The sequence below is a fragment of the Haliotis rufescens genome, unplaced genomic scaffold (genome assembly GCF_023055435.1).
Source record: "Haliotis rufescens isolate VD_foot unplaced genomic scaffold, xgHalRufe1.0.p SCAF_33, whole genome shotgun sequence".
NCBI lineage: Eukaryota > Metazoa > Mollusca > Gastropoda > Lepetellida > Haliotidae > Haliotis > Haliotis rufescens.
Genome location: NW_025964035.1, coordinates 4,634,082 through 4,658,596, shown reverse-complemented (window position 1 = coordinate 4,658,596; position 24,515 = coordinate 4,634,082). Strand labels below are relative to the sequence as shown.

General features: G+C 43.1%; 1 protein-coding gene across 3 annotated transcripts in view; it reads left to right on the top strand.

Moving 5' to 3' along the window:
• The window catches only part of LOC124150270 (echinoderm microtubule-associated protein-like 2), a 92,227-nt gene that overhangs the window by 24,451 nt on the left and 43,261 nt on the right, over positions 1-24,515 (top strand). For 2 of the 3 annotated variants that reach the window (XM_048380810.1, XM_048380811.1), the window contains exons 2-4: positions 22,019-22,180; positions 22,647-22,716; positions 24,346-24,512. In XM_048380810.1, coding sequence (XP_048236767.1) covers positions 22,067-22,180; positions 22,647-22,716; positions 24,346-24,512 — 351 coding nt within the window. In that variant the 5' untranslated portion in view covers positions 22,019-22,066. Of the gene's footprint in view, positions 1-18,707; positions 21,381-22,018; positions 22,181-22,646; positions 22,717-24,345; positions 24,513-24,515 lie in introns of those variants that run through there. The other variant, XM_048380809.1, reaches the window with a different exon arrangement.

Sequence of the window (24,515 nt, the reverse complement as noted above, 5' to 3'; positions counted from 1 at the left end):
ACAGACCGCCGTCATATAGCTGATATAAATGCGGCGTTAGACAACAAACAAACAAACAAACATATTGTATGCATGACGTACTGGGGACAAAGCCTGCCATGAAACCGATACACGCAGATATACATAGTGTTCTTAGTTTTACGAAACTCTTGGGGATGTCTGCACTTTTATGTGAGAAAAAGCCTACATGGATATATTCATTGTAGTCAAAACACTAGGAGAAACTGGTCGTACCAGTCTTTTTGTTTCATCCCAGCTACGGGCAGTTAATATTGGATGAAGCTACTTCGTATGAATTCAAATAGATTTACTCTTCATTGTTATAATATGTTAAAAGCCTTGGATGAAAAGGGTAAATATTGTTTATGGGTGTCTGATATCAGGAATATTCTTTGTATGTCTGGTTTTTCTCTTGCATGGATATCTCAAGATGTTGGAAATGATAAACTATTTATCTTCATGCTTAAGCAAAGATTACTTGATAGATTGGCACTGTCAAATATCATCCTCAAGGTTTTTATGCCATTATACGAATATAAAATCATTACTTGTTCCTGAAAAATGTGTATCTGAACTTCAGGATAGAGCTTTGAGAAGATCTTTGTGTAAATAACGTATATCATTACATAATTTTAATGTTAATAATCTCAGAAAGAAAAATGTACAAGATAAAGAAAGTAGTTTATGCCGTTATTGTAATGAAGGCTATGTTGAGGATGAGTTTCATGTACTTCTCATTTGTAAATATTATCAGCTTCTTAGAAATAGATACCTCCCTATGATTTCAACTATGTACAAAGATGAACAACTGATGAAAAAATTGTTGAACTCCCGCAATGCTTATACAATATCATCTCTGTCAATATTCCTGAAGAAGATTTTTGAAATTAGACGTTAATATTTTATGTGAACTTATTATTACCTACACGTGACTGTACAATGTTGATACCTAAAAAACAACCCAACCACTTCTGTACTATAGGTCATATGATCTAAAATATTGAATAAACATCTGTCTGTCTGTAAAACACTTTCCAACAACGGGACAAAAGTCGTGTTAAGCAAAATTCGCTGTGCCGAGTTGCGTCCCTTAGGCGTGCCAGAAACCTATGATTGTGGGTTTGAAGTCCCGGTTTGCCCTGCATATCTCTCTAGGTTTGTCAGCACAACACCCTTGCTTTTGGGTTTCACCAAAGAGGTAAACCTCTGAAACCTGTATCACCTCGTTCCTCCTACATCAAGTTGACACAAGCGGCGTTAAACTCACTCACTCAATCTAACGCGCGGGTGTGTCTTCAGTCGACACAAGCCAAGGGAAGCGTTACATTTCTCTGTACACTAATGGAATTTATATATGTTTGACATTGATTATTGAGAAATGGAGCACCTCTCTTTTAGATTGTGTGGAAGGGATTCAGTGATTACTTTGTCTGACCAAGGTGTGCTGCTCACGTGAGACTCATTAAACTCTGGTACGTTTGTAAACGCATTAGCTATGTAACCAAGAGGTTAATTAGTGCAGCAGTCATCCATTCAGATCTCACTTGACAGGATATGACAGGCGGAGTTCAACATCTTAACTAATGGTTTGGATGATGGCAAAGGATGATGTTGTTGTTGTTAATGATGATTTTAATGTTGATGATGATGATGATGATGATGATGATGATCGTGAAGATGGATGAGGATGATATCACTCGTGGGTTTCACCAAAGTGGTAAACGCTTAGGACCAACATCCCTTGGGGTTTTCCTCCCACACCAAGATGACACGCCGTGAAAGCTGAATGACTTTTTAAAGCGGTGTTAAACCCAACTCACTCACTCACGTGAGTGTTCCACTCCAACACAGTGTCGACCTGTGAAGACCCGGGGTTAAATAGGTCTTCAGCAACCCATGCTTGCCATAAATGTTGTTGATGATTATTATAATGTTGATGATAATTGTGATGATGACGATGGTTTTGATTATGAAGATAGAATGGAGATGATATCACTCGTGGGTTTCACCAAAGCGGTAAACGTCTGAGGCCTACATCGCCTCGGGCTTACCGCAGACAGCGTTCAACTCACTCACTCACTCACTCTTCCGTCCTCACAGTTTCCAATGATCGTCAAGTTATGTAAACAGGTTGATAACTACAGCCACTTAAACAGCTGGAAAAATACACCTAATGTTCACGCACTCTTTCTTATCGTATCGAATCTGTAATATTTACTTAATCTCACATTATAGAATCATGTTTATTCTCAAGCGGATTTTAAAAAGCCTCGAGGACGCGTACAAACAAATGCTTAGTCGCCATAGATACACAAACATACTGTTATATACTGTGTGTTTTACAGCGAAAAGTCCACACGGGAGGGATTCACGACTCTCTGATTGTTGACATTCTCTGCCGTGGCAGTACGAGGGAAGGATTTCAGATGAATAGTTCTATTATGGAGGGATCAATGAACACGTGGTACTGGGGAGGCAAGGGGATGAGGATGCTGATTACATTCATTTGGGAAATGTCAATGTTCTATAAAAAAAAGATAATCATCCATTTTTAAAATTTTGGACGAAAAAAAATCATTACTCTTGACAACAAAGAATATTTTTTTGTTTTGTTTGTTTACAAGCTGAATCTCAATTGAAGATCAAGAATTGTTTATTCAGTGTACACAAATGTGTCCGTACGTTAAAGATCCTGTATGTATAATAAAAGTGAAATAAAAGCGAAAACAAAACATTTCCATAATCCTAAGAAATCTCTGCTAAAATCAGAGACCATTGTACGATTCCGACTATATCATAAGCATGTGTTTATGAATCGCATTCAGTCAGTGATGACAACGGGTGTTCGCGAAAAGGTGAACCTATCCGACCCCATCCGTCCCAAACACATACAGAGGCAAGTCAAGTGTTCACCTGAACAAACGCGGGAACATGTGGTACAAGTTAAAATAGGGAATTGGATCAGATACCATTTTGTGTTGATGCGTCAAATTTGGCAATGCCCTCCCCATGTTTACCATTAATCATCGTAAATACAGGGGGCACGGGTGGCCCTGTTGTCGAAGGGGCCGCGATTCGCTGTGCAGAGTTGCGTCCCCTGGGCACGCCAGAAACCAATGATTGTGGGTTCGAATCCCGGTTCGCCCCGATTATATGTCTAGGTTTGTCAGCACCATACCCGTGCTCGTAGGTTTCACCGAAGTGGTAAGCGTCTGAGATCTGCATCACTTTGGGCTTTCCTCCCACATTAAGCTTGCATATAACTGTAATACTGTTAAAAGCGGCTCAAATGTAGACGGGGCGGTCGGGTAGCCTAGTGGTTAAAGCGTTCGCTCGTCACGGGTTCGATTCCCGACATGGGTACAATGTGTGAAGCCCATTTCTGGTGTCCCCCGCCGTGATATTGCTGGAAAATTGCTAAAAGCGGCGTAAAACCATAGTCACTCACTCACTCACTCACTCAAATATAGACATCAAAGGCAGGAGGTGCTGGGATATTGCTCGACATGAAGGGAAGGTTGACTATTGGAAGGCTGATGTCATCCCTCTTGTGTGGATACTCTGTTGTCACTTTGAACTCCATGCACGGATCTAGATATGAAACAGATGAGGCGGTCTGACTGCTCACTCTTATTTCTAATTAGGGGCGGTCGGGTAGCCTAGTGGTTAAAGCGTTCGCTCGTCACGCCGAAGACACGGGTTCGATTCCCGACATGGGTACAATGTGTGAAGCCCATTTCTGGTGTCCCCCGCCGTGATATTGCTGGAATATTGCTAAAAGCGGCGTAAAACCATACTCACTCACTCACTATTTCTAGTTAAGTGGGAAAATCGGTGGAGGGGAATTATCTATTTGTCAAATGTGGAAACGATATCAGATCATCGCTTTACCTGAAGCACTAGTTAAACGTCTTGGCCAAATTACCTCGTTTTAATTTTGCCGTTCCGAGCACAAATCCCGATTCATATGCTCACAGAAACAGATCTGCAGGGAGGGGAGCGCAGTCGGTGCCTTTAGGGATGCCTACTTTTTGCCTGTATGTCCTATGCCCAAATCTCACATACTTGTTGTCAATGAAAAAGTACGGAACCCTTTTAGGGCCATCTGCTTTTTTATTTTATTTTAAGCTTTAAGATACTAAGTTGAAATTTTAAGACATATGTTGAAATTTCAAGACACAATATCCAAGATAATGACGTTGAAATCTTAAGATGATAAATTAAAATTTCAAGATATTAATTGGAAATTTCAACCTGTTATCTTGATAATTCAACACTATTTAACTAACGCTTCAGGTATTCCGATGATATACACATCTATATAGTGTACATGTTGGTCATTACTCTGTTGACCCGTGAAGAGCCGGGATAGAATAGGACTTCAGCAACACATGCTTGCCGTAAAAGGCGACAAGCACAAGTTTTTCCCCCGTTTATTTTACCATTAAATATACAGTAAACTACGGTTATAACGAACTCAAAGGGACTACTAATTTTAGTTCGTTATAACCGTAATTCGTTATAAGCATATATACAGCATTATTACAGCATATAGTCGGGACTAAAAAGTTAGTTCGTTATATCCGTTAGTTCGTTTAAGCGTGTTCGTTATAAGCGTAGTTTACTGTATTTCGATTTGTATTCCAGGTTCTATTTTGCTTCAGACTGAAAAAAGGGGTTTTGGGGTAGCCAAGTTGTAAAACGTCGGCTCGTCACGCCGAAGACCCGGGTTTGATTCCCCACATGGGTACAATGTGTGAAGCTCATGTTCCGAATCCTATGAAGATTCCGGGTTAGAATTGGTCTTCAGCAACTCATGCTTGTCATAAGAGGTAACTAACGGGATCGGGTGGTCAGGCTAGCAGACTTGGTTGATGCATCTCATCGTATCCCAATTGCGCGGATCGATGCTCATGATGTCATTCACTGGATTGTCTGGTCCAGACTCGATTATATTCAGACCGCCGTCATATAGCTGGAATATTGCGGTGTTAAACAACAAATAAACATTACACTGGTGACGGCAAGTTGTGAACGAGCAGTAGTGGTGACAACTTGTCAACTTATTATCTTGAAATTAAAAAAAATCAGCTTATGTTGCTTACAATTTTCGCGAACACCTTGTGTCATCACTGATTTTCAGTGATCCATTCATATAATTGTCATTAGATTGACGTCGAAATAATAAGGCCGTTAAGCCAGCTACAGAAAAAAGAAATTACCCAACCATATCGACTTTCTTCCTGTCGCAAAATACACCCCGGGTCGATAAAACCACCTCATCAATTTTTCATAGAACACAAAATAGAAGCACTGACTTATGATACGAACCCTGGTTATTGTCATCGATTCGTTATTAAAAGCGTATGGTGATATTTCACGTAGCGGCATGGGATGTAATATAATCATGAGAATAGCAGGTCACGCGTTCGTGAATCTCTCAGCATGCTGGCTTGTTTAAAGATGGCGGTTGCTAAGTAACCGAGAACCGGAAGTAATTTTTCATACATGAAACAATGCCTTTTACCAGTTTTCGATCACTCCCAATTTTACTTAAAAGCCCAGCTCTGAAATATGTTTTTCCAGAATGATATATCATATAACCAAAGAATAAATTATTATGCGCATACATGTCATGATCCAAAGTGTATTAATTTATGTTTCATATTCGTTCCCAATTGTTATGTGAAGGTAGGTTAACTGGCTTAACTGGTTATCATCTTAGTGTGAGTATAATTGAAACTGTCTCATGGGACACGCCGGGTTTGACAACAGAGGTCCATGATATCTGGTCATACTCAAGGGTAGACTAGAATAATCCACGCAACATTCCCATGGACTAGCATACTATATGCACACGCCTACAACTAATACCATGACAATGCCTGTTACAATGTTTTGTGTTTCCGACTACCGTTGTTACTGTTGATGTGTCGTTCTGTGGGAGAGAAGCTTTGTGCGGAATCAATAGTGCATCTATTGTACGGAGAAAGCCACCGTGACGGGCAGTCAGTGCAACAGTAGACTGTAGCCTTATGTAGTAATTATATCTGGAGGTTATTTATCGATTTGAGATTTATTTTTAAGATTCTTATCTAATTTGTCCTGTATTCGATAATGAGTACTTCTGGAATCTGTCCTGTATTCGATCATGGGTGACACTAGGATTTGTCCGTTATTCGATCATTGTTGCCACTAGGAATTGTCCTGTATAATAACGTCTGCCACTAGGATCTGTCCTGTATTCGATCACGGGTACCATTAGGATTTGTCCTGTATTCGATCACGTCTGCCATTAGAATCTGTCCTGTATTCGATCGCGGGTACCACTAGGATTTGTCCTGTATTCGATCACGGGGGCCACTAGGATCTGTCCTGTATTCGATCACGGATGCCACTAGGATCTGTCCTGTATTCGATCGCGGGTACCACTAGGATCTGTCCTGTATTCGATCACGGGTACCACTGGGATCTGTCCTGTAGTCAATCACGGTGACACCAGGATCTGTCCTGTATTCGATTATGGGTTCCACTTGGATCTGTCCTGTATTCGATCACAGGTACCACCGAGATCTGTTCTGTAGCCGATCACGTGTTCCACTGGGATCTGTCCTGTAGCTGATCACGGGTTTCACTGAGATCTGTCCTGTATTCGATCACGGGTACCACTGGGATCTGTCCTGTAGTCCATCACGGTGACACCAGGATCTGTCGTGTATTCGATCACGGGTTCCCCTAGGATCTGTCCTGAGCCAGTCATGGGTTCCACTGGGATCTGTCCTGAGCCAATCACGGGGTCCATTGGGATCTGTCCTGTATTAGATCATGGGTACCACTGAGATCTGTCCTGTATTCGATCATGGGTACCACTGGGATCTGTCCTGTATTCGATCATGGGTACCACTGGGATCTGTCCTGTATTCGATCACGGCTTCCCCTAGGATCTCACCTGTAGCCGATCATCTGTTCCACTGGGATCTGTCCTGTAGCTTATCACGGATTCCACTGGGATCTGTCCTGTATTCGATCATGGGTACCACTGGGATCTGTCCTGTAGCCGATCACGGGTACCACTGGGATTTGTCCTGTATTCGATCACGGGTGCCACTAGGATCTGTCCTTTATTCGATCACATATGCCACTCTGATCTGTCCTGTATTCGATCACCGGTGCCACTAGGATATGTCCTGTAGTCAATCACGGTTGCCACTGGGATCTGTCCTGTAGTCAATCACGGTGACACCAGGATCTGTCCTGTATTCGATTATGGGTTCCACTTGGATCTGTCCTGTATTCGATCACAGGTACCACCGAGATCTGTTCTGTAGCCGATCACGTGTTCCACTGGGATCTGTCCTGTAGCTGATCACGGGTTTCACTGAGATCTGTCCTGTATTCGATCACGGGTACCACTGGGATCTGTCCTGTAGTCCATCACGGTGACACCAGGATCTGTCGTGTATTCGATCACGGGTTCCCCTAGGATCTGTCCTGAGCCAATCATGGGTTCCACTGGGATCTGTCCTGAGCCAATCACGGGGTCCATTGGGATCTGTCCTGTATTAGATCATGGGTACCACTGAGATCTGTCCTGTATTCGATCATGGGTACCACTGGGATCTGTCCTGTATTCGATCATGGGTACCACTGGGATCTGTCCTGTATTCGATCACGGCTTCCCCTAGGATCTCACCTGTAGCCGATCATCTGTTCCACTGGGATCTGTCCTGTAGCTTATCACGGATTCCACTGGGATCTGTCCTGTATTCGATCATGGGTACCACTGGGATCTGTCCTGTAGCCGATCATGGGTACCACTGGGATTTGTCCTGTATTCGATCACGGGTGCCACTAGGATCTGTCCTTTATTCGATCACATATGCCACTCTGATCTGTCCTGTATTCGATCACCGGTGCCACTAGGATATGTCCTGTAGTCAATCACGGTTGCCACTGGAATCTGTCCTGTATTCGATTATGGGTACCACTGGGATCTGTCCTGTATTCGATCATGGGTACCACTGGGAACTGTCCTGTATTCGATCACGGTTGCCACTGGAATCTGTCCTGTATTCGATTATGGGTACCACTGGGATCTGTCCTGTATTCGATCATGGGTACCACTGGGATCTGTCCTGTAGCCGATCACGGGTGCCACTAGGATCTGTCCTGTATTCGATCGCGGTGCCACTAGGATTTGTCCTGTATTCGATCACGGGGGCCACTAGGATCTGTCCTGTATTCGATCACGGGTACCACTGGGATCTGTCCTGTAGTCAATCACGGTGACACCAGGATCTGTCGTGTATTCGATTATGGGTTCCACTGGGATCTGTCCTGTATTTGATCACAGGTACCACCGAGATCTGTTCTGTAGCCGATCACGTGTTCCACTGGGATCTGTCCTGTAGCTGATCATCTGTTCCACTGAGATCTGTCCTGTATTCGATCACGGGTACCACTAGGATCTGTCCTGTAGTCCATCACGGTGACACCAGGATCTGTCGTGTATTCGATCACGGGTTCCACTGGGATCTGTCCTGAGCCAATCACGGGTACCACTGGGATCTGTCCTGAGCCAATCACGGGTACCACTGGGATCTGTCCTGAGCCAATCACGGGTTCCACTGGGATCTGTCCTGAGCCAATCACGGGTACCACTGGGATCTGTCCTGTAGCCGATCACGGGTTCCACTGGGATCTGTCCTGTAGCAGATCACGGGTTCCACTGGGATCTGTCCTGAGCCAATCACGGGTACCACTGGGATCTGTCCTGAGCCAATCACGGGTACCACTGGGATCTGTCCTGAGCCAATCACGGGTTCCACTGGGATCTGTCCTGAGCCAATCACGGGTACCACTGGGATCTGTCCTGTAGCCGATCATGGGTTCCACTGGGATCTGTCCTGTAGCCGATCACGGGTTCCACTGGGATCTGTCCTGTAGCCGATCACGGGTTCCACTGGGATCTGTCCTGTATTAGATCATGGGTACCACTGAGATCTGTCCTGTATTCGATCATGGGTACCACTGGGATCTGTCCTGTATTCGATCACGGCTTCCACTGAGATCTGTCCTGTATTCGATCACGGGTACCACTAGGATCTGTCCTGTAGTCCATCACGGTGACACCAGGATCTGTCGTGTATTCGATCACGGGTTCCACTAGGATCTGTCCTGAGCCAATCACGGGTACCACTGGGATCTGTCCTGAGCCAATCACGGGTACCACTGGGATCTGTCCTGAGCCAATCACGGGTTCCACTGGGATCTGTCCTGAGCCAATCACGGGTACCACTGGGATCTGTCCTGTAGCCGATCACGGGTTCCACTGGGATCTGTCCTGTAGCAGATCACGGGTTCCACTGGGATCTGTCCTGAGCCAATCACGGGTACCACTGGGATCTGTCCTGAGCCAATCACGGGTACCACTGGGATCTGTCCTGAGCCAATCACGGGTTCCACTGGGATCTGTCCTGAGCCAATCACGGGTACCACTGGGATCTGTCCTGTAGCCGATCATGGGTTCCACTGGGATCTGTCCTGTAGCCGATCACGGGTTCCACTGGGATCTGTCCTGTAGCCGATCACGGGTTCCACTGGGATCTGTCCTGTATTAGATCATGGGTACCACTGAGATCTGTCCTGTATTCGATCATGGGTACCACTGGGATCTGTCCTGTATTCGATCACGGCTTCCACTGGGATCTGTCCTGTAGCCGATCACGGGTTCCACTGGGATCTGTCCTGTATTAGATCATGGGTACCACTGAGATCTGTCCTGTATTCGATCATGGGTACCTCTGGGATCTGTCCTGTATTCGATCATGGGTACCACTGAGATCTGTCCTGTATTCGATCATGGGTACCACTGAGATCTGTCCTGTATTCGATCATGGGTACCACTGGGATCTGTCCTGTATTCGATCACGGCTTCCACTGGGATCTGTCCTGTAGCCGATGACAGGTTCCCCTAGGATCTGTCCTGTAGCCGATCATGGGTTCCACTGGGATCTGTCCTGTAGCTTATCACGGGTTCCACTGGGATCTGTCCTGTATTCGATCATGGGTACCACTGGGATCTGTCCTGTATTCGATCATAGGTCCCACTGGGATCTGTCCTGTATTCGATCACGGGTGCCACTAGGATCTGTCCTGTATTCGATCACATATGCCACTCTGATCTGTCCTGTATTCGATCACGGGTGCCACTAGGATCTGTCCTGTAGTCAATCACGGGTGCCACTGGAATCTGTGGCGTAAGCTCGTGTGAGCTTGTTACCTTGGATAACTTGTCACCGGTAGAACAGGATACGCTATCGCTGAACAAAGATCTGAGGTCATCCCATTAGGGGTCACGTCAGAACGACCTTTCATCCGACCAATCAGAGCGTCGCTTACCAGATCATGAAAGTGAGAGTCGGAATGTGTTTTCTAATCATGCAGCCTTTAACAGGGGGTATTACGAACGATAGTTACGGGCTTATCGTCTGAATCCATACAATATAGACCATCTATGAGCCATTCCAGAATGTGCTTTTGTTCAGGTTTAAAATTTTGAATCGAGAATTTCTAAAAAAATAGGTTTCGAAGCGTAGTCGCAAATTTGAAATTAGAAGCACGAGAAAGCTGCCTTCTGATTGGCTAATGTCGACTTCTTCTCAGTCATTCAATTGGTCGGTCAAAGTTCGCGAAAGGTCGGTCTGACATGACCCGTAATGGTGATGTCCTCAGATCTTTGTTTAGCGGTAGCAAGAACTAAGATCTGATTTTAATGAGACTGACCTTTCCGCGAACACTTGGTGCCATTACTATTTGCTTGTGATTTTAGCAGAGATTTCTTAAGATTGTGGAAATGTTTTTTTCGCTTTTGTTTCACTGTCATTAAACATACAGGATGTTCCACGTTCTGGCATATATTTTGCACACTGAATAAACAATCTTCAACAAACAATATTCAATAATGATTCAGCCTTTATTAAAAAGAGCCTCCAACAAGTGTTTTTGTTGTCAAGAGTAATGATGTTTTTAGTCCAATTGTTTTAAAAAAGAATAAATATATTTCCTGAAAGAATATTGACAATACCCAAATGGACGCAATCAACATCCATTATCCCTTTGCCTCCCCAATACCACGTGTTCATTGATCTCTCCATAATGGAACTATTCATCTGAAATCCTTCCCTCGTACTGCCACGGCAGAGAATGTCAACAATCAGAGAGTCGTGAATCCCTCCTGTGTGGACTTTTCGCTGTAAAACACACAATATATAACAGATTGTTTGTGTCTCTATGGCGACCAATTATTTGTTCAGGGTTTTTTAAATACCCGCTTGAGATTAAACATGATTTAATAATGTGGGATTAAATAAATATTACAGATTCGATACTTTAATAAAGAGTGAGTGAACATTAGCTGTTTATTCCAGCTGTTTAAGAGGCAGGTTTTATCAACCTGTAAACAGAACTTGACGATCATTGGAAACTCTGCGGACTGAAGACACACAGACACTGTGTTATTTGTTTTTGTGTTTGTTGTGTAACGCCGCAGTCGGCAATATTCCAGCTATATGAAGGTGGTATGTAAATAATCGAATCTAGGCCAGATAAAACTGTGACATCATGAGCATCGATCCACGCAATTGGGATACGATGACATGCATCAAACAAGCCAGCGAGCCTGACCACCCGATCCCGTTAGTCGCCTCTTACAACAAGCATAGTTGCCTCTTAGGCAAGCATGGGTTGCTGAAGACCTATTCTACCCTGGATCTTCACGGGTCATCAACAACAACAACATCATCCTTCTCCATCATCCAAACCATTAGTTAAGATGTTGAACTCCGCCTGTCATATCCTGTCAAGTGAGATCTGAATGGATGACTGCTGCACTCATTAACCTCTTGGTTACATAGCTAATGCGTTTACAAACGTACCAGAGTTTAATGAGTCCCACGTGAGCAGCACACCTTGGTCAGACAAAGTAATCACTGAATCCCTTCCACACAATCTAAAAGAGAGGTGCTCCAGTTCTCAATAGTCAATGTCAAACATATACAAATTCCATTATTGTACAGAGAAATGTAACGCTTCCCATGGCCTTTCTGGTCCGTCGATCACTTGATAGTCTGGTTTGTTCACAGGTCGTTGTTGAAAGGTAGGAGAACTGCTGTGCAGTTTCAGGCAACAAAACACTAACTTTGTTGTGTTTTTCCAGAGTGAAAATAAATTAAGCTGTAGGAGTTACCGCCCCTAGGGCAGGATTGTCCGGTTTTTAGTTTAGCATACTTCCATATCCGGTGGCTTGCAAGCATACAGTGGCGGCAAAATATAATCCTTGCTCATCTAGGACGTTTCTGAGGACCGTGCATCGACTTTCTGAGAGAATACTGTGAGAACGTACAAGTCGCATTTGAGTGCATATCTGAAGTTTTGTGAGTTAGTAGGGTGGGCTCCCGTCCCTGTCACAGTGTGGCATGTTGTGCTCTATGCCCCTTTTCCTAGCAAGAAGATTGAAGCCTGCTTCAATCAAACAGTATTTGAATATTGTGCGAATGTTGCATCTTGAGCGTTGGTATGAGCACCAGTTTCAAGATAGTTGGCTTCTGAAGTCTACTCTCAGAGGAATTTCAAGAATTAAGGATGTGTTGTACATAGGAAGACGCCTATGACACCGATCATGTTGCTACAACTCAAATGAGAGCTCGAATTCAGCAACCATTTACATGTAAACTTGTGGGCTGCTATGCTGTTTGATGTGTTTTTTTTATTATTTCGCAAGTCCAACCTTTTCCCTGACTTAGAGAACTCGGACTGTCTACTTGGAGTGAGAGTGAATTGGTCCAAAACTATTCTGTTTAAGGAAAGAATGTATGAGGTTGAATTATGCGAATAACTCTTTCAGTCAGATCTCCGTCCACTTTAACGAGGTCATTTACTTGGACAGGTGTCATATGGTTAGCCATGTTTGTTTACAAACAAAGCGGACTTAGTTTTGTCTTTTGTAATTACGTTTATTGTCAACTAAAACTCATGCGAAATAAATGATTTATTCATTATAATGTGAAGTCATGTGGTTGATATGAAACTATGTTCTAGTGTTATACATCTCGATTAAGTGAGATTGTAGCACGTAAAACATGTGGATGAATGCCCTGAATTTGTGAATGAACTCAATGAGAGAAAAATAGTCCCGTCGTCCAATGAAAATTGACAAGTTTAACTGACCAATCAGCTTCGAGAATCACTAATTGCACACTGTGCAAATATCAAAAAGACATTTCACTGCATATGGCAATAATACCGTGTATTCACCCACATTCCCTTTGTTACATTAGAGCTATCCTTCACCAATCTCATTATAATCAGATCTTAGTTCTCGCTGCCGCTAAACAAAGATCTGAGGACATCCCATTACGGGTCACGTCAGTCCGACCTTGCGCGAACTCTGACCGACCAATGGAATTACGAATTAGCGAATCAGAAGGCAGCTTTCTCGTGCTTTACGGCACTAATTTCAAATTGACGACTACGCTTCGAAACATATTTTGACAAGTTCTCGCTTAAAAGATTGAAACTTGAACAAAAGAACATTCTCTAATAGCTAATAGATGGTCTATATTGTATGGATTCAGTCGTTAAGCCCGTAATTATCTTTCGGAATACCCCGTTTTAAAGTTTTCGAGGTTGCATGATTAGAAATCACATTCCGACTGTCACTTTCATGATCTGGTAAGCGACGCTCTGATTGGGCGGACGTGACCCCTAATGGAATGTCCTCAGATCTTTGTTAAACGGTAGCGAGAACTAAGATCTGATTTTAATGAGATTGATCCTTCACCTGTTCAATGTGAACAATGGCGGTTCTCTGGAGTCACCATTTTTTCCTCAGTTACCAGAAGGGTAAACCAGTTGCAATGACCAGCTCAAAATTCACTACAGATCTCAAAGCTCTCGCTACCAAGGCCAGGGTAGAGGGTGATGTATCAAGTCATAGCTTCAGGCGAGGTGGTGCCACCTGTGCGCTTGGCTGTGGTGTGCCGGGGGAATCGTGAAGCTCATGGGTGATTGGAAAAGTGCTGCCTACTTGGCGTATGTTGATCAAATTCTTCAAGCTGTTCTCAATCATTACAGGACTGTTGTTACAAATATGCTTCCCGATTGTGTCTGGACGTGTGTTTGGGGTAAAAGGGTGTCTTTCTCGTTTTGGGGGTTTAAGAGTTTCTGCTGGCTCTTTCCCTTTTGCTGAATGTAAAGTTTTCCCATGTCATTAAACGAGACCCTCTCTTTCACCCAACACATGTGTTTTTTTCTCATTCACTAATGCTCTGCATTTGCTGTTCCGGTATGTTTGCTGCGTACCTGTGTTTTCCAGAGTGAAAAAAAATTAAACGGTAGGAGTTACTTCTCCAAGGACAGGATTGTCCGGTTTTTAGTTTAGCATACTTCCATATCCGGTGGCTAGCTATCACACAGTGGCGGCAAAATTTAATCATGGCAACGCCCACCTCCACCCACATAACACCACACACTCATAAACATTGAATGTTACATTTTAATATAAAATGCATTATTTTTTCGCCCTTTTATTGTATGCAACTGAATTACAAGTTTTAAAATCCTCTAAGGTTTGGCTGGTACTCCCCTTAATACTCGTCTTCAAGCTAACTGTTTATGAACCTTTGTTATTGTGGTCATAGCTAAGGCTCACTGGAGACCCTCTCTTTCACCCAACACCTGTTTTTTCTCATTCATTAATGTTTTGCATTTGCTGTTCCGGTATGTTTGCGTTGTACCTACTCCGTTAGAAGTTTAAATGCATTGATTGATTGTATGGTTTTACGCCGCTTTTAGCAATCTTCCAGCAATATCACTGCGGGGGACACCAGAAATGGGCTTCACACATTGTACCCATGTCGGGAATCGAACTCGGGTCTTCGGCGTGACGAGCGAACGCTTCAATCACTAGGCTACCCGTCCGCCCCAGTTTAAATGCAAATTGCGTAAATGGTGGGTGTTACCGGCATGACATGCTCACCTGGTGTCATTATTGATTTTCAGTGATCCATTCATATACGTTTCACCGCTATTTCGCATTTCACGCCCAATTCACGCCCAATGGAATCTGTTTCGATGGATAATCGAGACTGGTTATTCTCAGGCGTTGACGTTTTATATGCATATTTAGCTCAACATTTCTCTCGATTGTGAGATTAGCTGGATATTTTAGCGTCCTAAATTTCGGTTCGGGATAAAATGGGTCAAGGAATTTATCAGAATAGAATAGAATAGAATAGAATAGAATAGAATTCCCTGGATCATCGAGGATGTCCCAAGGGGGAACTGACAATGTATTATATATTATATATATGTTCTTTTACTCTCTGTGTGTATAAAACTGTCACTCACTTGCACACACATGTTTAAATTACATTGGGTCACACCAAAACCATGTCAGAGGTGTGCCCATTATAATAACTTGTTTATCCATTACATATTATCTATTATAGTGACATTTCGAAAGCGAGGTCCGCATATTTGCCATGTTTTTCCTGAATCTTGTCAATCACAATGAACATACTATAATAATAATAATTATAGTAATTGATGAACGCATGTTGATCATGTAGTCCGAATCGTGATCAAAATGGCTTTTTGGTACAGTTAAAATTGTTGAGCACTTTTGAGAATCGAAGATCAGTGGTTCGATCCCCGACCCCGTCACACCAAATTATGGCAACCAGGTCACTGAGCCTGACCACTCGATTTTTTACGTTGTCCTTACGAGAAGCAAGGGTTGCTGACATTCGTCACCACTCGTCCCTTTCCGTAACCTGCAAGAAGACTCGTCCCCCTATCGATGAAAATTATGTGCGAAAATACGACAAACCAATCAGAATGCGCGTATGATTCCAAGTTCTTCCTCAAAGAATCCCTCAGAAATAGTTTTTAATTTTACATATGTCTTGCATCTAAACATATACCCAAGACACAGTTAAATGTGTTCAATGATACCGTATAATTCCGCATGTCCCGATGTGCTTTAAATTGCATCTGAAAAATATATAATATATGGGGAAATGTATGTGAACCATTACGCAAAGAGTTGACAATTGTTTTAGGTATGCCCGTTTGCGCTAAGACGGAATTCGGTCGCAAAAATGGCCATGAGAAGGGCACGAGTCGCTATTCGGCTTGTCGCGGAATAACACGAGTTGGTCTAGAATGGGTTTCTGAGGAACATTTCTCATCCAGAATCTTCAAAGCAGCCTATGTGCCTAAATGTGCTACTTACCTGTTTGCAGCCTTCGTCCCGTGGATAGAGCGTCAGCCCGGGGAGCGGTATGCCGGTTGTTCGATCCCCGGCCGCGTCATACCAAATGACGTTAAATAACGGTACTTGTTGTTACCCTGCCTGGCGCGAGGCATTTAGGGACTAAACTACGACCAGCCGGCCTTGAGTCAGTATACTGTGTCTGAGTGGCGTATCCATGTTAAACTGCAGCATGGTTTCTCAGTGGGCTAGCACTATAAAACTGGAATTAGTCCGGACTAGTACAAGCAGCCACACACACGTGCATGCACGTCGCTATATAAGTGCAATAATCTTGAACGCGACGTTAAACCCAATATCTACTCCCACCACTGCTTTGACTTGACCCCTAATTGGCCGCCGAACTGTCGTCTGCTGATTTTCATTGACTTCCTGTCACAGACGATAACAAATGACCCGGGTCACTACTCCTGATTGTATAGAGAGAACAATGGCGGTCTCTCGACACTGAGTATCAAGCCGTTAACTGATGGAGTGTGAGAAGGGAACAAAGGTAACAATAGAACTCCCGAGAGGGAGATATGACGAGGACAATAGATGTATACACCGATCCTGAATCAGGCGTGAGGTGCCGTATAGAGGGATCAAGAGGCGGGTCACCAGCATTGTTTGGCTGGAAACATCCTGCTGTTGTCAGGAGACTGGCACCAGTGCTCTCATCGTATCGGTCTTGTTGTTGAGATATATAAACACAGGTACTGGAATATTCGAGCCATTAGGACAACGCAGGCTTGCCAGATGCAGAGGAAACGAGCAATGGTTTTGGAATGAATTATTTGAAGTAATTCAGGATTAGGAGTTCGGTTGCTGGGTATTCTTGCTGAAACAACCTGATAGTGTGTGGTGATTGACGTGTTTTGAAGACATATATTCACAGGTCCTGACACATTCTCACCATTAGGACAATGCTGGATTTCTCGGCGCAGAGAAAACGAGCAATGGTTTGGGAATAAGTTTGTTGAAGTCATTCAGTGTCGGAATCGTGAGGTGCTGCATTCCTTGACTGGATCCTGATGGCGTGTTGAGATTGGTCTTGCTGTGGAGATATACAAGCACAGGAACATTCAGGCTATGATGACAATGCAGCCTTTCCAGTTTTAGACGATTTGAGTTGGTCTGGGCAAGGGATTTAAGGTTGGAAACTCAGATTGCTGCTTTGATAACCATGACTTGTATCACCGAGGTTATTGGTTTTGGATAGTGGAACTTGTGTGTCAATTTGAACAGGTTACCTATCTAGAAGGAAGGGAAACAGTGAGAAACAGAGAAACAAATTGAGCAAAGGCCTGAGAACTGGATTTGGTGACGTCATCAGGGATGGAAACGTGTTAGGTTGCTGCGTTATTTGACTGGACACATTATTATTATTATTAAACATATTTTATTGTCCAAAAAGACAAAGGGATTGGGCACAAGTGAAGCACTTATTACCGCCTTCTCCCTGAACACATCCTGGACTGGACACATCCTGATATTGTGTGGGGACTGGATATATATAAGTGCAGGGACTCTACATTCATGCCCTGGGACAATGCAGCCTCTCTAGAGGAAGAAGAAATAAGCAACAGTTTTGTTAAAGTAATTTTGGGCTGGAAGCTTGTTCACCATTTATTGTTTTGAGCAGAAACTGGATATTTGAATATGTGAGTCACAATGTTGCCCTTTTCAAGGATCAGACAGCACGAAGAACACACAGGAGCTTCATTGGCGTCATGTTGAGATTAAAATGGGAACGAGTGCTTCAGAGACCTTTACTCTGATCACTGAGGTTTACTAGTCATGCTTTGAAGAAAGAAGACCAAGGTTACTGGAAAAGGGTCATCGTGGTTTAATACCACCCTGTGGAGGAAAGTTTCAGAAAGGAGGCCGTTTCTAAACAGAAATGTAATTGTGACGTCCGATTGGCCATAACTGTGCTCTTGCTGGAATCAAACATATATATAAATGGTTATGAAGAGATCAAGATCTGGTTTATGTATACTTCGGCATGGTATTGGGTACTGACCAAGGGTACATAAAATAGGTAGGTGTGGACAAAATAAGACCAAGACTCTTGCTACTTACGTCTCTCGAATAAGCGGAATACAGCTTGGCCATACTGTTGTATGGGGCACGGGTGGCCCAGTCGTCTAAGGCGCCGCGATTCGCTGTGCAGAGTTGCATCCCTTGGGCATGCCAGAAACCTATGATTCTTTGTTCGAATCCTGGTTCGCCCCGATTATGTTTCTAGGTTTGTCAGCACCATACCCGTGCTCGTGGGTTTCACCGAAGTGGTAAACGTCTGAGACCTCCATCACTTCGGACTCTCCTTCCACATTAAGCTGACACACCGTGATATAACTGGAATAATGTTAAAAGCGGCGTTAAACCCAACTCACTCACTCACCATAATGTTGTTGAGGAACTAGATTTGGTCATTTGGAATCGGAACATTCTACATTTCTATCTGGAGAGGAGCTGTTGTATTGTTGTATTGTGAGCTGATCACAAGAAGGTTTCTGACACTAACCTTCCAGGAATTCAACAAGGTTGACGGATTTCCTTGCTTTTGATTAACGTATGGATTTCCGATATCATGGAACGCCGACACACAAGGAATTAACAGTGTGATACAATTCTGTGTGCGTGATTCTTAACCCATCTGTGTCAATGTTATGATACCCTTTGTCCTGACAAGACATTCGTTCGAAAAAACGGGATCTATATATTTTTATTATTAACATAGAATATTTGTATTGATGTTTATTGTGTCCCGAGTCAAATCACGGAAGCAGAGCCAGTAACTGCTATCGATCGAAAGGTTTACTCAATACAAGGTAGCACCGTGTCTAGCTGACCCAGAACCATAAACACAGGAGAAGTCTTCCCGATGAGATTTCCTAATATGGATCAGTGCGTGATGGTTTGTGCCCTAAATGAGAGGTGGAAGTGAGAATGGTCAGATTCGTCAAGAAGTGCCATCTAATTGAACGTTCATACTGATAAGGGATCCTGAGGAGAAGAGATCTAAGAGCTACCAGTGAGAAGAGTTTTTGAAGGAAAGCGTTCTTAATCATTAGAGCCCCAAAGGTGAAGCTATATATATGAGGACTCCCATTGGGAAGAGCTCTTAAAGAAAAGAACTACCAGTGGGGAGAGTCCTCAATGAGAAGAGTTCCTATTGATGAGTGAGTGGTCCTAAGGAGAAGCGATAGTTGGAATTGGAAATGAGAATAGATCTTGAAAGGAGCAGCTCTTCAAGAGGAGATTTTTAACAGCTCCTAAAGATTAGCGACCCTGGTAAGTAGAGAGTTCCAAGAGAAGAGTTCATAAAGAGATGAGATTTTGAAGAGGAGGGAAGAGGAAACAGTTCCCACAGTCCCAAGGAGAAGAGATCTTAAAGCAAAGAGCTCCTGATCAGAATGGTTCTTGAACAGAAGGGACCCCGTGCGTAGGGAGATCAGTATCACTGCTGAACCACGCATTGGAACGAATTGCTTTGGAGCCTTAAATTATGCACATGAGTAAATTTCCTAGTTGATTTGAATTCCATTGTAAAAAAAATAAGACACAGCTTGTACGATGCAACAGTTACCATCTTAATCCTTAAGGTTCTACGTGTCATGAGTGCCTGTATCTAAGCTGTTTGTGAACGAGACTGTGCTAGTAAATGAGTCTGTGTGTTCCATTCATATAATTGTCTCCGCTATTTGTCTTTTTCATCAAATGGGATCTGTGTTCGTAGGAAAATTGAGGCTGGTTATTCTCAAGCGTCGACGTTAATATTTCTTGTTCGTCAGGGGCACCGGCTATTGGTAAATGGAACTAGATCTCCAGATGTATACATCGATGCAGACAGACCACCGCCTTTAAGAAACAGCACCAAGTGCAAGACAATCGACATATTTAACAAAATCAATAGAGATATCCTGATATATAGACTCTGTAACGTCACGAATGATAAGATTTACAAACGTAATGACTGTCACCCAATTCAGTGATCACCTTTAAAGGTCATCAATACTTCTTACATTGTTCATATAATGAAATGTTATCGACAGCTTGTGAATTATACATATGCACCATCAATACTGCCTCATTTCGTTGTGTCTGAGTTCATATATGTATGACACTGCTTGTTATACAACGGGAGTATTGTGACGGACAAGAAGAAAGGATGGTGCGAGATCATCACTGAAGCAGCTTTACGAAAATTTATACCAAGGAAACAGATGTTCAATTGAAAATGGGGGACTTTCAAGAGATACCAGTTTCCGATAAATCCTCAGAAGTTTCATTGACAACAACATAAATGTATTTTTTCCAGTCAAGAAAGTACCAAGCTGTGCTACATAGTGATGACTTGTTTACACTTTGAAGTAATTGATTCTTGGGTGAGGTGTCCAATATTTCAGATGTGCTGATAGAAGACTTACACACCCAAACTGCACATCAGTTTAGTCTGAGCCAAGGTTTATGAGATAACAGGAACATCATTGCGGTGCATCGTTGTATTTGACTGTCGGTGATTTACCGTGCGGGATATGTTCATGTTGACAATACCACCAAATAAGCAATACGATGTATGTTGAGGAAGTGGGTCAAGTTATTACTCATTGCAAAGAAGAGTAATAGTTTTGCCATTCGGATCATACAGATAATTTATATTACAAATATGTTCAGAAGAACTCGCAGACTGTTTTATTTATAAACCATTGTTACCCCAAAATCTTTAATTTTGAAGAAGTTTATTATGAACTGCTCATGTATGGAAGGTTCACAATGTTCCACATATAATTACAAATACGGATTTATTCAATGGTCATACATTACACACGGATGCAAATTGTAACTGTTTAACCGGTTCATATATAGCCGAGTATTCACTCACTGGAACTTGATTAAAACAACATTGTCATTGGCGAACGAAGAGCTTAGTGTGAAGACATTGAACCCAGGCCTGACTGGTGAACTACGGTAGTGAACGTGTCACTGTAGCTATTGCAACAGGTCATATACTACAGGAAACAACCACACAATGGACATATCTACAATGGATTCCTATGAGGTTTGTTGTAGAATTGGTTACAGTAAACTACGGTTATAACCAACTCAAAGGGACCACAAATTTTAGTTCGTAATAACTGTAGTTCGTTTTAAGCATATATACAGCATATATGCAACAAATGACCGGGACTAAAAGAAGTTCGTTATATCGGTCAGTTCGTTATAAGCATATATACAGCATATATGCAACAAATGACCGGGACTAAAAGAAGTTCGTTATATCGGTCAGTTCGTTATAAGCATGTTCGTTATAAACGTAGTTTACTGTATTTGTTTGCCTGTCAGGTACTCGACAGATCAATTATTCTGCCGTTGTGGAAAGTTTTTTTTCACTAATTGAAATGATAATTTCCGCTGGTCTGTAAACAGTTACAAGGACTTTTCTCCTGGGAGTCTCCTTTGTTCGGTACGTAATGTATTGAGTTGAGTTAAAAAGGATTTTAACGCCGCATTCACGATTATTGCACTTATATAGCGACGTGCATGCACGTGTGTCTGTGTCAGCGTGTGTATGTATGTTTGTCTTGCACCAACTAGAGAAAATAGAACCCGTATTATGCAGAACGAGCGAACACCTTATCCTCTACCCTATCTCCCATGAAAACAAAAAAACAAAACAACATGTTTTGTGTTTTTCAGTCTGACTCGGATACTTCAACTGTAGAGGTCAGCAGTGACGACACCCCGATGCCGACTCCAGGGGTAGGGGGGACCACCCCTAGGGGAAGGGGAAGGGGGCGTCCCGGGAGCAAGTCCATTACCCAGTCGAGCTCAAACACCTCTCTGGAAGGGATGGACACGGTAAGACAGCTGACATTTCTCACAGTCTCGTAACGTTAAACAAACACACATAATTGGCAATGACGCCAATTGAAATTCCCGGGCATCGAATACTCAATAACAGCTACAAATCGGAAAAACACATATTTATTATTTCCTAAATGTGACAGCATGTTGAAAAAAACAACTATTACTCCGATCCATACACCTACATGATATATTTAATCTGGTGGCACAGTGGGCTCAGGCATCGAGAGTTGCTGTGAAAGCTTGCGTACCAAAGCACAGACAGGATCCGCTTTTCGTGGGTTCGAATCCAAGATTCGCTCCGATTATGATCCTTGGTTTGTTTTAACCTACCGTCGTTTCGCCAAATTGGTCTGACTTTGGGCTTTCCTCCCACATTAAGCCGTAAAATAACTGATCTACTCCTGTTTAAAGCTGTGTTTAACAAGTCCCTCACTCACTCATGCGCTTGTGTGTTCAGGGGAGAAGAGGGCGCCTCCACTCCGCCCTGGGGCCGCGTTCAGCGAGGAGAAGACGTGGGGAAGAGGAAGGTAAGAAGACGTCACATGCAGATCTGTTATTGAAACCCCATATAGACTGTCATCTTCCCGGGCAGTTAACTGACTGAAAAAGTCCAGTTTCCAAACAAGCCGAACTAGGTTGGAATTTTGGAGTTACGCTTTGGTTGGACTAAGGAGTCTATGCATAATCCAATCAAATTCGCGTTAAGAATCGACATCAAGTTCGTAAACAACATGGATTTCAACGTGCAGATTTCGGTCGACTGCAGGATTTGCAAAGGATGTGTTCCATCAACTGGGCGTTAACAGCTAATTTCCAAATATTTTCATGATTTTAATCAAGGTGCACACGTGATTTGATGCACTTCGCGAGGTAAGACCCGTTGTATTACAATATAGATCTTGAAAATCGATCAGATCGTCTTGACTCGGCGTCGCCATTTCCTTTAAAGCTAATGCAAGTGATATGAGAGATGGAATCTGATTGGTCAATTGGAAGGGCATAGAAGGGATAAAACTCATAATAGCCACTGGTGGCACTACGACTGAGCCCAGAAATTCCAGCCTTGTTCGACAAGGGTGGAAACTGAACTTTTAGCAAACGCTTTTATCACTAGGCTACCCGACCGCCACACAACGTGGGCAATAATATGATGTTTTGGTATCGCTAAATCGATTATTAGGTTTTCTGAGTCTGCATGTAATAGAGATCTCAATAATTGATGTTGTATTCAACAAAAAATAATGAGGCGTGTGTTACTATTTAGTCCCTACAATTTATAATTCAATATTAATAATTCATTTGATGATAATAATTACTATTGTATTCCTATCGCATAATCAATGATTCTTCTGTGCGATGACACGACATTACCAACCTGTGCGAATGGGGGGCACGGGTGACCCAGTCTTCTAAGGCGCCGCCATTCGCTGTGCAGAATCCTATGATTGTTGGTTCGAATCCCGGTTTGCTCCGATTATGTTTCTAGGTTTGTCAGCACCATACCCGTGCTCGTGGGTTTCACCGAAGCGGTAAACGCCTGAGACCTGCATCACTTCGGGCTTTCCTCCCAGATTAAGCTAACACCCCGCGAAATAACTGGAATACTGTTAAAAGCGGCGTTTAACCCAACTCACTCACTCACTCACTCACTCACTTACTCACTCACTCTTGCGTAAGAAGACACCATATTGATGCTTGCATCGACATCTAAAGCTGAAACTATTTTCTCTTCTTTCGTCTTACATGTAAACATTTCCAGATTCAAGCATCAATAAATGAATACTGGATTTGTTTCAGTGCATATGTGATCATGTGACTAAAGACATGCCAAAAGACAAAATGGCTACTGTCAAAGAGGCGTTAAACCGAACTCACTCACTCACTCACTCATTCACTCTTTTAGCGAATGATTCTATGACGGCCTCGTGGGTGTCTCTGTTCTTGTGTTGGTGCAAACAATGGCCCTGAGACGGTGGACCCGGAGGAGAAACTAACTAACTAACTCACTCACTCACTCACTCACTCACTCACTCACTCACTCACTCACTCACTCACTCACTCACTCACTCACTCACTCACTCACTCACTCACTCACTCACTCACTCTTATGATTCTATGACGGCCTCGTGGGTGTCTCTGTTCTTGTATTGGTGCAGACAATGGCCCTGAGACGGTGGACCCGGAGGAGAAACTCGCCCTGTTGTTGATCGAAGCCCTGGCGGACCACAGCAGGCAGAGACTCCGGGCGACACACATGAGTCTCCGCCGATACGGCTCTGTGGAGAACAGAGTTTCCCAGAAGGACCTGCAACTGGCGTTCACGGTA